A 20040-nucleotide genomic window follows, 5' to 3' on the forward strand; every position below is an offset into this window, starting at 1 on the left:
AAAGAAACCTTATACCAAACTGGTGACTCAAATTACAATTGTTTCCCAGGGTTGATAGATCCCAAGTCAATCTCCTTGTCAAATTCTGTCCTGATGTCATCCAGTGACGCATCGTCTCCAAAGGCTCCCCATTCTGTGTTAATGCACATTCTTCCTTCATCACCTTCCACAAGATCAATATTGCTCATTTCTTCCATATAGCAAGCATTTGTCCCTGTTCCTAAATCCAGCAGATTTATTTTGGAAAGGGAGAAAAATACACAAAGATGTGTGAATTGCATTGTTCCAGAATTGTGTAGACTGTTATCTAACTCTTACTGTTGGTCCCAATTAGAGAAGACACCTTGAACCAATGGGATGTGCCTCCATATTGACTCACCAATCCACTGAACAACTGATTCAACGGGTCTATTCTAATTGGAAAAAACTAGTAGAACTCCATTGATTTGTCATCCAACCATTTGAAACTAGCAACAATATCAAGACAGATTAAACACCCATTTACACTGCCATTGTGAAATCAAGACAGCCTTGAAATAATCTTCACAAAGCTAAAATATAGTGCAGAAATTGCTATTTTAAAAAGATCTTTAAAAGACTGAGAAAATACAATGATATCAGGGTTTTTTTCAAAATTTAGTACTCTCTCCTTTGTGAAATACAACAGAGCGCTCTTCAGACTACTGCAAAGAAGTGAGAGCTCTCACAACAGAGTGAGTTTCATATTTTCTGTTTGCTGTTGTGTGCCTTCAAGTCATTTCCAACTTATGGCGAACCTAAGGTGAACCTAGGTTTTCTTGTGGGGTTTTCTTCAGAGGGAATTTGCCGTTGCCATCCTCTGAGGGTGAGAGCATGTGCCTTGTCTAAAGTCACCCAGTCGGTTGACATAGCCAAGCTGGTATCTGAACCCTTGTCTCCAGAGTTCTAGTCCAATGCTCAAACTACTACACCTTGCATATTAACTGTTGCATATTCTTGATGCTGCTTTTGCATCCAAGTGGAGCTTCTGCTCCCTATAGAAGCCTGGAGAGGAGGGAGGATGAAGGAACCTGTATGATGTAATTGGCTATTTGGCAAATCCTTATTCATATCTCATGTCACTGTAAGCAATTCTAGTCAATCGTCATTAAGACCTTTGCTCACGGTTGGATCTGAATTATGTGAGAACCTTTGGACATGCATTCTTTTTTAAAGGAACTAAAAATCGTAAGTGCTTCCCCCCTCCCATCCAGCGAGGAGGAGAAGGAATAACCAAGGAATTCAGTATAAATCACTCTGGGTGGAAATAAAATGTTGCTGCTGGTGCTGGGAATTGCCACTGAATGCTCCAGGAAAACAAAAATGTCATCTGGTTGTTTTAAAAAAAACTCAACAGCCAATACAACAGCCAGCAGCAACATTTATTCTATATGGATATCACCACAGATTTCACATTCTAAAACACTCACTTTCAGTTAAGCCCATCTGACCCTTACAGCAACATAATAATTACCAATAATAACACCAACTTCGCACCGTGGGTCATCATATCCACAGGTCATCATTGTTCCCACTGTGTCATTTACCAAAGCCAAGACATCTACATCAATGTCCTAATGTGACAAAAACAGCATGCCAGTAAATATAAGATCTGTTCAGATTTCTACAGTCATTAATATTATTGTGCTTTTAAATACAAACAACTTAATCCATGGGACTTTGTATTCAAAAGTTGGGAAAGGGATCGTTATGACCACCCATGATTTTCAATAAATAGAGCTATACATCATGAAGAAATAAATGCTTGAGGGGATCAAATCCCTTCATTTGTTTTAGCATAGGAGAATGCTCTGCAAGAACAATTTTCTAAAGGAATGAATGGAGCAATTCCTCTTTGAGCAGGGCTCTATGTATCGGGAAATGTGACACTCCAGACATTGTTGGACTTCAGTTCCCATTATCCATCACCATTTGCTATCCTGGCTATAGCAGATGGAAACTGCAGCCCAATAACTAGAGGGTCACACATTCATCCACTTCCCAGATGTGTATCACACCTAATGGAATTTCCACTAGTGTTGTTTTAAGAAAATGCACATGCATCATCAGTCATCATCATCATCATCATCAACATCATCATCATCATCATCATCATCATCATTTGTTGTTATTTTGCTGTAATAGTACTGTAGTAGTGGTAGTAACAGTAGTAGTAGTAATTCTGAACTTGCCTGATGTTTCCTGAGGGCTTTGCGAAGAGATTTCACGACATCTTTTTGCTGCACTCCTCGAACCTTAAAATGTTTTGTCCAAGAAACTAGTGCACCCTAAAAAATACTGCAGTTATTTATTATTTTTACAGCGCTTTATAAATAAAGGTTAATAATAATAATGACAGTAATAAAATAGTGCCACCAATCCACATGAAGATTTCCATAATGACAAAGCAAAAACACAAAAACCTCTCCCATTTATTTTGTTTAAATAATGGCAAACTATCCATTTTAAATTAAAAATTTCTCATAATGTAATTGGGCTGTGGGTATCCTTAGTAGGAAATCCTGTACTAATAGTCAACGTTGGCTAAGACATACTGTTGCTTGAGGCAGAGCACCAAATGTCATCTTTTATGCAATGCATATCCCACACAATTAACTTGATTTCCCTTTCACAGTATGATTTCCTCAGGGATATATGTCTCAGGAAAGAGACGTTAACATTAAGTTCCTTCCAAAAACAATTACAATACAAAGCATGCTAGCTGCAAGATATGTAAGTGAAAAAACCGTGTACTGTACTATGACAAACAAGCATCTTTCCCTGCTTAGGAAAGCAACTGTTCTTAAAGCCTTATAACCTTATTGTTTCACTTGAGGCTATGTGCCCAGTGCCCAGTTCTTACCAGCAGAACAAAATTTATAATCATGTGTTGTTTCCAATAATAGTTAATAGGCAGAATGAAGATCTGGAATCAAATTTCAAACTCAAAGTCAAATCAGTCTGCGTACTAAATAGTCAAACTGAGATTTGAACTAAATTTTGTTACTGGTGCACCCCTCTAATGTATAAAACCCCCAAACAAAAAAGCATTAAGCAAGTACTTGATAGGATAAACATGCCAGTCAAGAATGAAATGGAGGAGGAAGAGAAAAATAAAGGAGAGAAGAAAGTCTGACTGAAGAATGAGCTTAGAGGAGTGTACTGCAGAAGGTGGTCTTAGAATGAAGCCACAGACTGTACATACAATACATCTTAACATACATTTTTTTTAAAAAAATAGCCACTCCTATTAATAAGTTTTCCTCAGTATCTATGCACCCTATTATTTGATTTCTGGTCCTTTTATATCCTCAGACCTTGCTTTCTAGACATCATTGCATAATGAATTCTAAACCTTTCTAGCACAAACAGCCATCCAACTATAGCCAGCATTACAGCACCCACTCCATTTTGGAAGTTCACATTAAGAAGTCTGCAGAAGATTTAGCATGATTAAGAAACCACAAATAATGGTAGTCTTACCTCTGCTAATTTAGTCTGTCTACAAGGAAATGAAAAAGTAAAGCCAAGAGGCAATTTCTTATGCTTTATGTCCTTAGTCTCCATGAAGTCTGAAAGGCAGTCAGTTACATATTCAAAGAGCTGCATCAAAACAGGAGAAATATACACCAGTTATTATCATTACATAAATGTGTAATGTGTAATTCCTTCTGCATTCACTCCTCTAATAAAGGTTTCATGTAGCTCAATCAGAACAAGAGATGCAACTTGCTTCTTATTTACAGTATTTATATTTCCTGTGTAATATGGAGCTATCATGCTATAGTGATGAGAGTACTGTACTAGGATTTTGAAAACTTGAGTTGTTGCTCTGACCGACCTACACCACAGGCTTGTTGTACTGAATAGATGAAAATGTGAGAAAGTAGAGAACTGTGAAAACCACTTCAAGCTCCTTGGAAGACAGGAAAAATGCAGTAAACCTTTAAGTAAAGCACAAAGTCAACATAACTGAGGAGCTTACAGCATGGAACTGTAATTGTTCAGAATAAATTGAGTCTAAACTGTTGTTGGAAAGATTGCCAAAAGAACTTCATTCCATCCGTTCTGATTTAACCCTTAATTTGCGTGGCATCCTGATATTTTGACAAGTTTTTTGGCTCAAATTTTGGTGCATGAATATCCCCACTATTTGCAAGGAGCCCTGGTGGTGCAGTGGTTAAATGCTGGTCCTGCAACCACAAGGTGGTAAATTTGATCCTGGAGGGCTCCAAGGTTGACTCAGCCTTCCATCTTTTCATAGGTCACTAAAATGAGTACCCAGCTTGTTGGGGGCAATTGGCTTACACATTGTAAACTGCTTTGGAAGTGCTAGTTCACTTCTAAGCAGTATAGAAATGTACTTGCCATTGATTTTGCAATATTTCTTAACAATAGAATTGTTTGCTTATGGAACCTATAAATACACAGCCCAAGATAGTTTCTTGGCTGACATTAAGAACAAGATTACGCCCCTTCTCATTCCATCTAGAAAAGGTATTAATTGGACCAACACTGGTGATGGCATGGCACCCTCCATCTCCACTGAAGGCGGAGCTGGGAAAAGCTACTTTTTGGGATTACAGCTCCCAGAATCCCCTAGCACATATGGTTACTGGGAAATATAGTCCAAAAAAGTTGTCTTTTCCAAGCTTTGAGAGTTTAGGAAGCTCAGGGCAAAAGTGTAACACACAGGAGATTATCACATGGAGAACAGGATAGGGACATGACCCAAGTGAAAGTGACAGTGCAAATCACTTTCACACTGCAGCCAGATGAAGTGTGGGTCAAGTGTGAATGTCCTTCCCGTGATCAGGCAGGAAGGACGGGACAGAAATGGAACAATGATGTCCCGCCCCTCGTGTGATAATCTCCACAGCTGCTTCCTCCTCCTCCTCCTCCTCCTCCTCCTCCTCCAGCTGACGCAAAGCATCTGCTGCCTCACTCTGCCTAATGGTAGGGCCAGCCCTGCATGCATATATTAAAATTAGACTGGGCAAATCAATGACAAGATATTAAGGTATTTTATAACGCATTATACATTCAGCCCAGAAGAAAACACAGAGAAGAAAACAAGATACTTACATCATTCCCACTGCCATGTATGATTTCTTTAGGAGTTGGATAGAATTGACTTTCCATTTGAACATTTTGCTTCCCATCTTCAGATACTTTGACCCTTAGAACTCGAAATTTTGATCCTCCAAGGTCTAAAGCAAGAAAGTCACCCTTTTCTGTAACACATAGATAGAAATGGTAGAATCTTCCACACATTACTTAAGTGTACATCACATAGAGAAAGTAGTTTCTCAGTAGGAAGCCAAAGATGAATTTTTTTTATTGTTGTGTGCCTTCAAGTCATTTCTGACTTTATGGCAACCCTAAGGCGACCCTATCATGTGGTTTTCTTGACAAGATTTTCTTGGGGAGGTTTACCATTGTCTTCCCTTGAGTCTGAGAGCATGTGACCCAGTGGGTTTAATGGCCAAGCTGGGAATCAAACCCTCATCTCCAGCATTGTAATCCAACACTCAAACCACTATGCTATGCTGGCTTCTCCAGATATGCTTACTGATTCCTATTATTCTCAGCCAAGCAATATTTATGCACTACAACCCACAGAATACTTTATGCACTACAATCCCTAGGGTTCAGAAATTCTGGGAGTTGTAGTCCCAAAGTTTTACTTCTCAGAATAATTTTTACAGCCAGAATTTTGTAGACACTGACAGTGTACCTGAAGGCAAATGAGCTTCTTAAAAGATAATTAACCCAGGTTTCCTCCAAGAGACAGCTCTGCTTAGCATCTGGTATCACTGCAGAACATTATGACAGTGAGAAGTGCTTTCCCCAAAGTCACACATATTAGTGAATAATTAACTTTTGACATAATCTAACCTAATTCCCAACCTTAAGCACACAGAAAATATTTGTTAAAGAATACACATGGTCAAGAGGTCAGAGCCGGAAGCAAAAATACGACTGTCCATTGCCCAGTTCTTCTAGACTAGATCCTCTAATGCAGGATAAGATAATTGCCTCAGTTACTAGAAGCTGAGCATTTCTTGCTCTTGGAAGAACTGGTCTTCCGCTCTCAAATGTTAGAGATATTATTCTGTCACCAGTACTGAACTAAATATTTAGCTGGAGGATTTATCGTCTTCTGCTTGAGGAATGGGGGGAAATGGCACCATCTTGACCTTCGCTTAGACTGCAAAATGTCATCGGCAGGCCCTGCTCTAAAATTTTCCTTCAGTTTGGTTTATTTTGGATTGAGTGGGCAACTTCAGTGGGTAAAGGAGCCTATTTTCCACTCTGGAAAACCTCTGTGAGCAATGAGCCAAAAGAATGTGGCAGATTCTAATTTGTAGAAAACAACCCACCAAACTTTAGTAAGTAAAAACCAGACTGATCTGGCAGCTTTATTTTGTTTCATTTGGTTTTTTGGGGGGGTTTCAGTTTTTGAATTTTGGGTTTTAGTCGTTTGTTTTGTGGTGTTGTTTTTTTAATTTATTGATTAAACCACATTTCATCATTAAACAATGCCCACCAAAGCAGGAATATTCTACTCCATATGTGTATCAAACAACAGTATTGCATTTACTTTTGTTACTGACATTCATAAAGACTTGTATTGACTACTCTCAGGGTGGTGTGTAGTAGAAAGAAGAAAAATGTTATGATTTTCTGAAAACTTAAGTTCAGTTTGGCTTCTTACCTTCTTTCATGGCCACCATAGAACACATAACTGTGACTTTATACCAAAAGGCATTAAGCTTTCTAGCATACTATTGTCTGCACCACCTGTCAACGTGTCTGGAACTTCAGGGGCTACTTTCATGTCCACCCTACAAAGAAAATGTCATACCTAACATTTTCCCCCAAAACAGAAGTTACATTCTGGTCCCTCCTGATCAATGCTTTTTGCAGTTTGGGAGATATTGCAGTGTATGTGGATAGAAACTGCAGTGAAGGTGCAAACTGAATCTTCTACAGGAGTTTTGCCACTGGAGATTGCATTTTTTCAGATGGCCCATAGGCTGCACAATCCCCATTCCTTTTCTGTATTAGCTTGCTCTCCAATGAGGCTAGTGTGGTGCAGTGGTTTGAGCATCGGACTGGGACACTGGGAGACCAGGGTTCGAATTCCAGCTTAGCCATCTAGGGTAACCTTGGGCAAATCACAATCTCTCAGCCTCAAGAGGATGGCAATGGCAAACCCTCTGAGAAGAAACTTGCCAAGAAAACCTTATAATAGATTTGCCTTAGGGTTGCCATAAGTTGGAAAAGACTTGAAGGCATACAAGAACAACAAGCTCTTCAATAGAAGTCTTTCCCGCCAATAACTGAAGATGCCAGGGAATGAACTTAGAACATTTTGACTTAACTCTTATTGATAATCTGATCTAGAGCAGATCAAATGAATCAATTATAAGGACATTGACAGAAGAAACTCCAAATGGATTGCTTACCTGAGCCATCAGGCAGTGATCGCACGAATGTTGGCAGCATTTTTACGGTAGTTGTTGGATGGGTGTCCCTTCCCAGGCCTTTCACCATCTCTGATTGGAAACGGGTCATCACATCAAGCAGGACCTCATCAGAAAGACGCATGTGGTAGAGATACCGATCAACCTACGGAAGGAGGTCATACAGGATATTTCTACTGGCTAGTAAACATCATCCACTGCCCCAGAAGACTAAACATTTTTACACTGGCTAATAGTGATTTGCATGGGAATGCAAACACTACAACAACCCCACATATACTATATACACAGACAGGTGCTTACTATTTTCTTGGCATCTCCAAACAGCTTTGAGTGCTGCATTAATGTTTTTTTTTAAACACCCAAGAAAATCCTTTTATTATTTAGCAAAAAGTTACACAATCGTTAGCAAAAGTGGGTGTTTTTTTTCAGAAATGTAAAATATGCAACAATAAATTCCAGATTTAAAACAATTTTTTCCATGGCTCGTGAGATTGTACATAGAGGATGAGAGATTGTAGTGTCAGTGTGAAGCAAATCAAGATAGCTGGGAGCAGATACTATAGGAAGAATGTAAGTCAGTGGATGGTATTCAAGGAACAGGGACGAATAGCTTGACCTAGAGATTTGCAATCGCCCATTCTTTATTGATAATATCATATTTTTAATGATTTACAAAAACAAAACAAAAAGCACCTGTTGGAAACATTTCTGAACATTAACATTCCGGGGAAGCATGCACATGTGAATTTATTCAGACTTTTGCTTTTCCTGATTTTATTACAGAACTGGAAATCTGTGACAGTGATATACATTCACCATTCTCTCTCTCTCTCTCCCTCTCCCTCTCTCCCTCCCTCTTCCTCTCTTTCTTAATCTCTCTCTCAGACTTGTATTTGCTCTCTTCCCCCTCTGTCTTTTTTTTCTTTAAAAAATGTCCCATTTTAACCTAAAGTATTTTGGTCTTAAATGAGCCATTAAGTTCCATTAGCTTTACAAAAGACCTGTTCTTGGTGGATCTTTAAGCACATTGTTGACTCCAGTTCAAGAGAGGTTAATAAACATCTTCACTGAATTTAACAGGGCAGAAATGTGCTTCATTTTAGCCAGATCATATCCTTGACTTCCTTGTATGTATCAGTGGCTTTACTACAGTGAGAAACAGGGACCATACTGTAAGTCCCTTTGCCCTAGGAATGTGTAGCACCCCTCCTACCAAACCAGAAGGCCCAACAGCTAGTGTTTATGATCTTTCTAGCCATCCATTATAAGCCTAACTCTGTTTGTATGGATTCAAAGTCACATGAAGTAGAATGGATTTAAGAGGTTGTCATCTGGGGTTGGTGGACAGCAGAGGCAAAGTCAGTCATGTAGGTGATCTAATGGGAAGGGAATTTCCATTGACAAGGGTGTTGAACAAATAGGTCTGTTCTGTACTCAGCCAGACATCAACATGTACTCATGGGACACATTTGGGGATATATTGCCTACTCTTGATCCCTTTTGAAACCAAATGAGCAGAAATGATCCACTGCACTTCCATGTAAACAAAGATAACAATCGCTGGCAACCATGCAGACATTGCCAGAACCCTGGATGGGATGCCACTATAGACGTACCAGGGAGAAAAAAGACATGTATTTTTCTGGGACATTTCCCTTGCACAAGACTGTGTACTGTAACGAGTCCAAGTAGGGACCAGCTGATGAAGACTCCTAGGAATATGTCCCACAGGTGGCAGATTGGTCTGAGGTGCCTCAGTATAAATAAGTTGTGTATTCAATCCATCTCTGGAAGCAATTCAGGAAATCCATAGTAAGGATGGGTTTGGATTTTTTACAAATAAAAATGTTCAAAATTCTCAGATTGGCATCAATTGTGTTTTAAAAAATTAAAAATCAATGTGAGAGTAAGCAAAATTGAGAGCATCACTCTTCTAGACAGCATGCTCTGAGTGCTTAGCTTAGTATTTTAAACTCTGCTTGAATCCCTGTGTATTCAACCATATTTGTGGTGCCGAATTAGGCTGCCAATGCCACCTTTTTGTCTGACAGTTAAATGGCAGGGAGCTACAACATGGCTTTTTCCATAGTAGGGAATAGCTGACTCTGTTAAATCGCAGGTGGTTGAGAATTTAATTCAGTTTTGTCAAGAATGTCATGCATTTCACATGTTGCCTGAAATAATGTCAGATTTTAAAAAGAAATGAATATGAGAGAAAACAACAGTGATAGATTTATCCATTCCTAAATCACACATGTTTGCAGAGCATACTGCTTTGAGTACAAGTTTATTTTGACAATGTTGTTTTTGTACATACTGCAGAATTTAAATATATGTATCCTCAGTGGTGGCGTTTCCACCTAGTAAGATAGGAAGAAGGCTACTTTTGCACATCTCTGCCTGTTTTTTCACCAGATGGATTGACAACTCTTTCTCTCTGCTGTTATCAAAAAGCTAACATTTGCATTATCTCTTTAGAGGATATGACCTGAATTTTTGCTGCCTCAGATTAAGAGGTGATACGGTTTCATGTTCCATGCCTTACATTTTTTCCTTGCCAGATTAAATAGTAGACAGATGTTACTATATTATCCATTAGTACACCAACAACAAAGAAGTAGAAGAAAATAAAACCCCAAAAAAGAATTCTCCCCTCTAAATAATTCCAGTCTCCAAATTTCTAACATGACTTAAATCTCAGTTCAGCATTTAGCAATCAAATTTAGGCAACAAAAGAAAAGGGATAGGCCAAGGGAATGCAAACTCTAAGTGTACAAGTTGTGAATGATTTTTAGCGTCTCTTTCTCTGTAATGCTAGACATCTGGGGAATGAAAGAAATTTTCATTTTGGGGTAAATTCTTATTTAAATGGGGCCATGTCGTCTTTTCCATCATCACTCACTCTTGCAGCTACACTAATGTCAATGTCCTCCTTTTAAAAAATCCCAATTTCAATCAATTCCCAGCCACTGAGTTTTGCAACAAAATTTCAGCAGTGAACTCATTAATCTTCCCCTTTAAGCAAAGTGATGATCAGAATTTTCCAACAAAGACTTTCACCATATATATGGAGTGAGAAATGCCAGATATCCAAGCTGGGTTCAGAAAAGGAAGTGACACTAGGGATCATATTGCAAACATACATTGCATAGGTTCATCCCCCCCCTTTTTTTTTTAATACATTAATATAATTTAAACATATTATTATAATGCTTTGTTTCCTTTTTTTTATACTGTAATATGCTGGGGGAGGGGATAATGTGATCCTATATCCAAGTCCTATCTTTAACATATTTTTTGGATCATAGCATTCTGAAACTAACAAAGTGTTGGAAAGGAATGAAAGCAAGATAAGTGTGGAGAGCCTACTGATTTATTAGAAAGAAGCACATACCCTTCAGCTGTCCTGTTATGGCAAGGACAATCCCAATTAATCCTCTGTCATCTCACATTTTCAGCCCACTTTCTCTCTCCTTCCTCTTTCCCTCTTTATCCTCAGTTTACTTTAATTACTGCAAATTAATTTCAACATACAAAAGTAGTTTGTACTTGGTGAACTCAGCAAGGAGGAGAGAACAGTAGCTCAGGCAAAAAGCAAACTGCCTCTGTTTGAAGACCTCTAAGGAAGGAGACTCCACGGAGTGTAGTGGAGTCTCCTTCCTTAGAGGTCTTCAAACAGAGGCTGGATGGCCATCTGTCAGGGATGCTTTGCTTGTGATTTCCTGCATGGCAGGGGGTTGGACTGGATGGCCCTTGCAGTCTCTTCCAACTCTACGATTCTATGATGATTCTATGCTGCATCCTCTTGTGGCTTGTATGTTCTCCCTCATAACTTTTGCTATCTTGACCACACTCCAGTGTTACTTGGACACACAGGTCCCATTTTTCATTTGTGAAATATTGGAGGTTGTGATATGGGGTGGGACACAACATTGATTTCACTCATCTTATTTTGAGAGAGATATAGAATGAATGGAGAAAGCCCTCCAGAGGGGTGCAGGAAACTTTCAGTCTGAATTCAAGGTGTTAGTGACAACATTTAAAGCCCTAAATGGATTGGGATTTTTATACTTGAAGGAATGCTTCTCCCTATACACCCTGACAGAGAATTTACAGTAGTCTATTGAAAGGCCCCTCATCTGTGTCCCAGCAGTAGGGGCAATATACTTCAGGAAAACATGTGAGAGGGACTTCTTTGTTGTGGCATCCCAGTAGTGGAATGCCTGATCCTTAGAGGCCTGACAGGCACCAGTATTGGCACCATTCTGACATAAGATCTTTATGCCCTAGGGTAATTTGTTTTATCCAATATACATGCTTGTTATAGCTAACATTATTTTAAATGGTTTAAATTAATTTTTAATAGTCTTATGACATGTTAAATGATTTGAGATGCTTTTAGTCTCTTTTAACCAGCTGATTGTAAAAACAGGCTCGAAGGGAATCCAGGTAAATGAGCCTGAAATTTTCTAGAAATCAGACAACCAAGTAATACGGCAAACCAGGACTAGGGGTGGGGATGTGAAGCAAAAGGCTCACTGCTAGCCCTCAGTTTTCTTCTTCCCATACTCTATATTTCTGCTGCCAAGATGTGGGCAATAAAGCAGTTCACATATCATGATGGTACCTGCTTTCCTCAAAATCACAAAAGGTCAAGCAATCCCTCCAGCTCTCTTCTCAGCCTTTTCCTTTTGCCCCTGGTGCTTTGGTGTACTGACATATGTGCAAGTGCAACACACATATGGACATATTTGTGCTGTGCAAGGGAGCCCTAAAGGCAGCCAATGGCATCACTAGCAGGTGCGGACTACACTAGATGACACTCTAAGAGCGGGCGACATCACTGTTCCTCAAATATCTGCCTTTTGGCAGAAACAGGCAGTAGCATTCACCTGTGTCTCATTAAAATTATGAATAGATGGGGTGAGTGGGGTGAAGCTCAGTGGGAGGAAAAAGAAGAGGCCCAAGAGTTGTTTTTTGAATTAAAATTTCAAATATCAAAAACATTATTTTTAAAATTTTCTTTAAAAACATCACATCTCACCAAATGTTAACTTTAAGCACATGAAACTATGTATATGTCAATAAATTTAGGATGTGTATGATATTGTAATTTAAAAGTATAATTTTAATTGTACCAGTTTATGTCACAACTATTACCATTACATTCAGTGATGTGTGGGAATTATGATTTATGGGTAACATTAGTATTAAAAAATATTACTAAGGACTCTGTATTATGTGGTATAGGAGGAGATCAATGGGGGTTGATACCATGAGTTACTGCGCTGGGTGACACCAACTCTGGAGACAGCTGGGAATGGGCAGCAAGGGGTTCCCAGGCTTCAAAGCCATCTTACAAGCAAAAATCAGACAGTGTCCTCTTCCAGCGCTGCTCACGCTGAGATTTGCCTGAGCCCCAGAAAATTCCAGCAATTCCAAGAGGCTTTAGACCAAGGTGGGAATTATGTGGCTTGCAGATCACATGCAGACCTGGTGGAGTTTATTGTGACCCCTCTGGGACCCACGCTGACACCCACTGGCCCACCAAATCCCCAGCAAGCCTCCAAAAATTTGGCTAGAAATTAATTGCTTTTTTGGCTGAAAAACACTTAAGCCAGCTTTAAAACAGTGTGCAGTACTTTTCAGAGATTCCTCACTCTAAAATACTGTAGTCAGAACCACATCTCATCACAAAGGGGAACTGGATTACAATGACACTTCCAGTTAACAAAAATGGTGTCCACAACAGCTTACTATGGCCCTCCACAGCTCTAGGGAAGCTGACATTTGGGAAGTGTGGTCCTCAGAGCTCTGGAGCATATCCATTCCTATCTTTAGGCAGTGGTCTGAGACCTGGCAACCAAGTGATATAAGTTAGGTTGGTCAGGTTCCTGTGGTGGATATATTACCCCCTCTTGCCATCTTACCACTGAATTTGCTGAAGAGGTGGCAAACCCTCTTCTTCCTTATAAAACCAGGTGTACAAGGAGCACACATATTGTTTTGGAGCTCAATGGTGCTTCCAGAAAGCTTCTGGGAATGTTCAAAGGGGACTATAGGAAACGGGAAATAGATTTAATAACAGTTGTACTTAACAATGGTACAATGCTTTCATGTGTTCAAAGAGTTTCACATGTATTAACTCGCAGTAAACAGCTACATCAGTGAAGGCATCATCATTATCTCTTATACTGTAAACTGAGAGAGATTAATTTGAATTAGACCACTTTAATGAGTCATTGGAAGAAGCAAGATTTAAACTGGGGACTTCCTGCCACATAAGAATTTATCACACAAAGGAGCTAGTTTATCCTGCGAATATCCCAGAAAAATCACGTAATTATGAGTAACCATTTCAACGATATCGCACAAAACCTGCCATTAAAGTGGTCACAAAGAAGCATTAATGCGCATCTTTTTACTTTGGGGATTTCAGCGACAATGCATTTCCGATATCACTTTATTTGCACAATTGCATGTGATAAGCATTTGTGCAATTACTCACCATTTCTGCTTAATTTGCAGGGTGCTTTAAATGCTCTTTAATCTCTCTTTAATTTCGAAATCAGCCCCAGTGTGATAAACTCCATGACAACTCTTCCACACTGTGGAAATAAAGCAGTTTGACACAATTTCATCTGTCATGGCTCCATCCTGTGGAATCCTGGGATTTGTAATCTGATGAGGTAGTCAGCCTGGCCTGTCAGAGAGCTCTGGTGCCTCACCAAGTTCCAAATCCCAGGATTCCACAGGATACCATCGTGGCAATTAAACTAGTGTCAAACTGCTTTCTTTCTGCAGTATGGACACATCCTTGGGGTACAAAGCTGTGTGTGTCACCTCAGATTAAACTTTCCTTCAGTCCCCAAACTTCTAGCATTGCAGTGACTTAAAACTTCAGTTGAACTTTTAGAAATAGTTTAACCAACCAAAGAAAAGGGGAGAGCAAATTATAAAGGGAATTGCCAAAACAGCAAATATAAGAGTTCCAGGTGTCAATGTCTCCCTCTCTCAGATGCTTGAAACTTGAGAGATGAAGGAAAATTTAATTGGGGCAGAACTCTGCATTTTGACACACACACACACACACACACCTAGGCTGTATCTGCACTGCACTAATAATCCCATTTGACACCACTTTAACTTCTATGGCTCAAGGCTATGGGATCCTGGGAATTATTTGTTGTGGCACCAGAGATGTCTGACAGAGAAGGCGAAATGTCTCACAAACTACAGTTCCTAGAATTCCATAGCACTGAGCCATGGCAGTTAAAGTGGTGTCAAACTGGATTATTTCTAAAGTGTGGATGCAGCCCTACTGCCTTCAGGTCTAGTGGAGGACCTCATCCCATCACCTGCAGTGTTGAAGTACACTTCAGCTGCCCTTCTGTATGTGGAATAGAGCAGAGGGGGGCACCTCATTCTTGGCCACAGGCAGCACAATGTGGTGGGCCAGCCATGTTACAGAACATTATACCAGTGGTACTCAAAACTTGTCAGCTTCAGAACATATATAAAAGGATATTCACTAATTCAGGGGTGGGTAACTGCACCGGTACTGAGACCATTTTACACACACATACACATACACACACACAAATCCCAGTGGGCGACAGCAATGTGCTGTGACATGACATCAGCTTCCAGTTTCTCATTTTAACTGTAAAACACCACATATATCGATAGTTTTCCCCCAGGCAATTGCACTTTTGCAATGGTTTTGGAGAGTCTGGATATGAGGGGGGATTTTGCCCCCTAAAAAACATTTTTAAAAAACAGTGTCTGGGGCTTTAGGTCTGTCAGAGGAAACTCGGGACCCTCATGTGGCCCATGCACTACACACTTCCCACTTTTCCACTAACTGGTGCTGGGGTGGTGGTTTTTCCTCAAGAGAATAGACTCACTTTTTTTTATTGGTGGTGCCCAAAGTCTACTGGTAGGCAATAATTAAACCTTTTAAAGATACCAGAGATTACAGATTATCTCCCCTCCAGTTTACTATTCTTTCGAGTTTTCCAGACTGGGCCTATGGTCTTTAATGTATCATTTATTACATATACTGCCAAATGTATGTCTGTATGCCTTCAAGCACAGAAACAGCATGGAATCGTAACCTCTTAACCTTCTCTTCCCCAGGCTAAACATATTCAGCTCCCTAAACCACTCATTGTAGGGCATGGTTTCCAGACTTTTCACCATTTTGGTTGCCATCCTCTGGGCATGCGCCAGCTTGTCAATATCCCTCTTGAAGTATGGTGATCAGAACTGGACACAGTACAGTACAGTAGACTCATGTTTAGCTTATGATCTAAGACTCCAAGATCTCTTTCTTATGTACTGTTTTCTAACCAGGTATCACCTATCCTATATCTGTGCATTTCATTTTTTTTTCCAGCCCAACTGTAGTAACTTGCCTTTCCCCCTGTTAAAGTTCTTTTTTTTTTTAGTTTTGTTAGTTCTTGGAACTGTTAAGCTCATTTTGAATTCTGATCCTGTCCTTTGGGATATTGGTTACTCCTCCTAATTTGGTGTCATCTTCACGGATGGGAGAGAGCAACTAAGCCTCACCACACCATGCTCACTGCTTAGCCTCTTCCTTCCAGAACATTTTTCTACCAGCCAGGTTTACTTCCAGTAATTCAGCTAGCACTAGCGATGTTCTGTCCCACCCAAAACAGGATTTCCTGCTATTTTTAAAGCGTTAACAGCCACAGGTGTTCATGATTTAGAGTGGGACATCGAAACTGGGGTAGAGGGAGTCAGCCAGTCAGTCAGTCATTTAAGGTATTTGACTAAAGCCATTACAAATCCAATTAAATATACATATACTGTATGCATGTACATGTACATCCATAGAAAAAAACAGATTAATGAATCTTCCTGCACAGTCTATAGGAATATCTTTCAAATAGCTCATATGTATACTTTTAGCAGCTTTACCAAATAAGACTGTTTTATGTATAGCATATGGATTGCACTCTGACAGTAGCCAGCATAGTTTCACATAAGAGCTCTCAACCTGTAAGGAAGCTAAAATCTGTCCCAAGAATCTCATCCTGGGGTTATGTTAAAGATGGAAATAGAGCGAACAGAAAATAGTTTGAAATATCCTCTAACTCTCCCATGCCACAAATGCAGAACCTTATTTCTATTTCTACCATCCCAAACAGATACTGTATTGGTTTTGTTGGGAAACTTGGTTCTGTAAATGAAGTTATCAGAGTGGCAAAAGTAGGTGTTGGTAAGTATTGAGCTCTTACATGATTAGATTTCAATAGATGATCCTAATTTGGGGGGGGGGGGGGGAATGAAGATTTATGTGAATGGGGGAAAATTGAAAATTTAATAGGGAAAAATTGAAGATTTAATTGAAATTAAATCCTGATCTCTCTGCATAAGTCCTGATCATTATCCAATTTATAGATCCTCAGATTGTTTTTAATTGCAGGAAAGATCAAAATATCTGGGTTTGGGGTACTTGTCAACAGTACCTCTGGGGACTTCAGCTGTGTTTCTCAGGACAGAGGCAATGTGGTATTTGTAAAAGCTAGGTCTGAGATAGCAGATATTTAGAGGTTAATAAGTCTTAAACTAGCTTAGGGAAGCAGTCCTCTATCATGTCCAAGGCCCTCTTATAATATGAATGGGCTGTAATCTCAAACCTAGCTTTTACAAATACCACACCTATCCTGAGAACCACTCCTGAAGTCCCCAGAGGTACTGTTAACAAGTATTTGAATAACTTGTTCTGACACGCCCCCAGGTCATTCCTATTATTATAACTTATCCCCCCCAAAACTCAATACCATATTGCAGTATGACAGGAACACGCCGCCATAGAAAATAATTGGATTTAAGCGTACGCGGTTTCCCCACACACAGGGGGATCTGGAACGGATCCCCCGCATATAGAAAGGGACCACTGTATATGTAATATATAGCTGTAAAGAAAACGTATGAAATTAATTTATATTTATATTAGTGTTTCTATCTTTTATTTAGTAATGTCCTACATTCTGCAGACCCTTGTTCTTCTTTGCAATTACGACAACTGGTCACCCTGTTACAGAGGGCCAGGATGTAATGGAGACGCTGGCTGCAGTGGAGGGAAGGAGCCCAGGAGCACAGCCCTGGCAAGCAATGTGGAGTGGAGCCCCTTCCTTCCATCCCTCCTCTGTCAGGCTCCACAACCATGCTCTCTCTCCCTCCCTACCTCTGCCTGCCCCCCCTTCTTTCTCCTGCGACTGGAGCCAGACAACCTCAGCTGCCCAAATCAAGCATTGGCTTTTGAGGATTTGATTATCTGTGGTTTTAATTAATATGTCCTTTCTAGGAATCTCTAGGTCCTCTAGTACAACTCTGCCAGATGTTGACCATAATGTTGGGCTGGAGAACCTAGAAATTCCTAGAGAAACCACTTGATTCTATGATCACCTTCTGGTAGATGTTGACCGTAGAGTTACACTGGAGGACCTGGAGATTTCTAGAGAGGTGTTCTCTTAGGTAAAAAGAATAGTGTTTTTTATATTCGCAGTTTTTCCACATTCATGGGGGTCCTTCACCCCTAACCCCAGTGAATGGGGAGGGACCACTGCATTTGATGCATTTTACGGTTTAAAATCTCAAATTTTAGGGGTTCATGGCAACAAAAGACGTTTCAAAGGGGTCCCTGGTAAAGAAAAAGTTAAGAATCACTGAAATAGAAATTAGTGATGCTGAAGAATTTACAAATACAATTACTTGAGATTGGAGGCAAGGGTTCTTTAGGCAAGAAATTTAAAAGCACACATCTTTTCTGTTACAGACTCAGTTCTCTTAGCTAATCTGTTGGCTCATTTTTCAAGGCAGTAAAATTGCTTCACCTAATTGCCGTCCTCTGTAGAGATTAGGATGTATGCGTGACAGGCCACACATATTTAGGGAATTCCATTCTGACAAATGACAAATTACCAGGGAAGGTGAACAAAGATGAAGAAGGTTGGTCAGGTTCTACAGTAAGAACAGAGTTATAGAATGGAACAACCTGATGCCAAAAGCCAGTCCAAGTTTCATTAAATTATAGTGCATTTGATAAAAGGATCTCCAGTTTAATTAGATTAAAGCACATTTGAGCTGCTTTTTTTATTTTTATTTTATTTTTTGCTGTTTGCCCATGAGAAGACATTTATTGGTTGTTATTGTTGTGTGTTTTCAAGTAATTTCTGATTTATGGTGATCCTAAGGCTATTGTTGGGTTTTCTTGGCAGAATTTGTTTGGACAGGACTTGACTGTCCCTTCGAGGCTGAGAGTGTGTGACTTTCCCAAGGCCACCCAGTGGGTTTGCATTGCTGAGTGGGGGTTTCAACCCTGTCCTTTCAGTGTCCAACACTTAAAGCAATACACAACTCTGGCTCCATGTTTTGGTTAGCTCTTTCAAATATTCATTCTATGTGTGTACATGCCTTCAAGTCACCTGTTGACTTATGGCAACCCCATGAATTTCACAGAGTTTTCTTAGGCAAGGAACACTCAGAGGTAGGTTTGCCAATTCCTTCCTCTGAAATATAGCCTACAGCATCCAGTATTCATTGGCAATCACCTGTCCAAGTACTAACCAGCACTGATCTTGCTTAGTTTCCAAGATCAGACAGGATCTCCTGCCTTTATGATATTCTGGCCCTCAAATATTGCTTAGACTCTTTTAAATATAAAGTTGCAAACATGACATAGAATCATAGAATCATAGAGTTGAAGATGATGAATATAAAGACTCCCTTCTGTACCTCCAAAAATTTTATTTATGTAGCTAAATATTTGGATATGTTCTGTAATTCTTTTGGAGAGCTTGGAACCCAGTTCTCATTATTTTAAAAAGTTTTTGATCAGATGGACAAGACCAGCTTTTATGTTGCAAATCAGACCAACTTTAATAGAGATTTGTTGCTGGTGAGCAAATTAGGCCATCCAATTGCATATGCCATTTAGAATCCCAACAGATCATGCCTCACACAATTCCATTAATTTTGAAACTGATTTCATTGTTCCTTGACTATCATAAACTCTGAACCTTACCCTGTGTTTGTACCAAGATTTCTCTCCTGAAACCTCAGAATCCTCTCTGTACAATGGTACAATTAGACATAAACAGACATAAACATTCACTTATTACTCCTCTACCTTAAAGATACGCTAACACTATTAGAACAAAACCTCTTATTTCTGCCATAACAAAATGTTCTCTTGAACAGCCCATCTTATAAAAAAATAAAATCCAGCACAATCAAAGCCTACCTTTTTGATCTGATCCTCTTTTAGCTTTGTAAAATAAAAGGCCACTAAGTGTACAGCAAACATTTTCCCTGGTGCCTCGGTGCAGACAGAATGACTGTGTTGTTGAACTAATAACTCTGGGTCGTAGTCACACAATAGGATGACTGACCGAACGCCTTCAGCAACAGTGCCATTTCCCAAGTGAGTTTGGAGAGTCCCTCAGAGCAGCAAGTCCTGAACAAAATCCATTCAGTGCACTTGGTTCAATGATTAAAC

At 39.7% G+C, this 20040-nt stretch overlaps 1 protein-coding gene across 2 annotated transcripts in view; it reads right to left on the minus strand.

The window, feature by feature from the left end:
• Positions 1 to 20040, minus strand: part of LOC149318793 (hexokinase HKDC1) — a 35273-nt gene extending 15233 nt beyond the window's left edge. Inside the window, exons 1-7 of one of the 2 annotated variants that reach the window (XM_089510471.1) lie at positions 19786 to 20040; positions 7491 to 7653; positions 5104 to 5228; positions 3502 to 3621; positions 2211 to 2306; positions 1493 to 1592; positions 37 to 220 (exon numbers count right to left, since the gene is read on the minus strand). In XM_089510471.1, the coding sequence (XP_089366597.1) occupies positions 37 to 220; positions 1493 to 1592; positions 2211 to 2306; positions 3502 to 3621; positions 5104 to 5228; positions 7491 to 7653; positions 19786 to 19848 (851 nt within the window). In that variant the 5' untranslated portion in view covers positions 19849 to 20040. Of the gene's footprint in view, positions 1 to 36; positions 221 to 1492; positions 1593 to 2210; positions 2307 to 3501; positions 3622 to 5103; positions 5253 to 7490; positions 7654 to 19785 lie in introns of both variants that reach the window. The other variant, XM_089510469.1, reaches the window with a different exon arrangement.

This window comes from Sceloporus occidentalis, unplaced genomic scaffold (genome assembly GCF_023333645.1).
Source record: "Sceloporus occidentalis isolate IW3139 unplaced genomic scaffold, rSceOcc1.0.p SCAF_2, whole genome shotgun sequence".
NCBI classification, from domain to species: domain Eukaryota; kingdom Metazoa; phylum Chordata; class Lepidosauria; order Squamata; family Phrynosomatidae; genus Sceloporus; species Sceloporus occidentalis.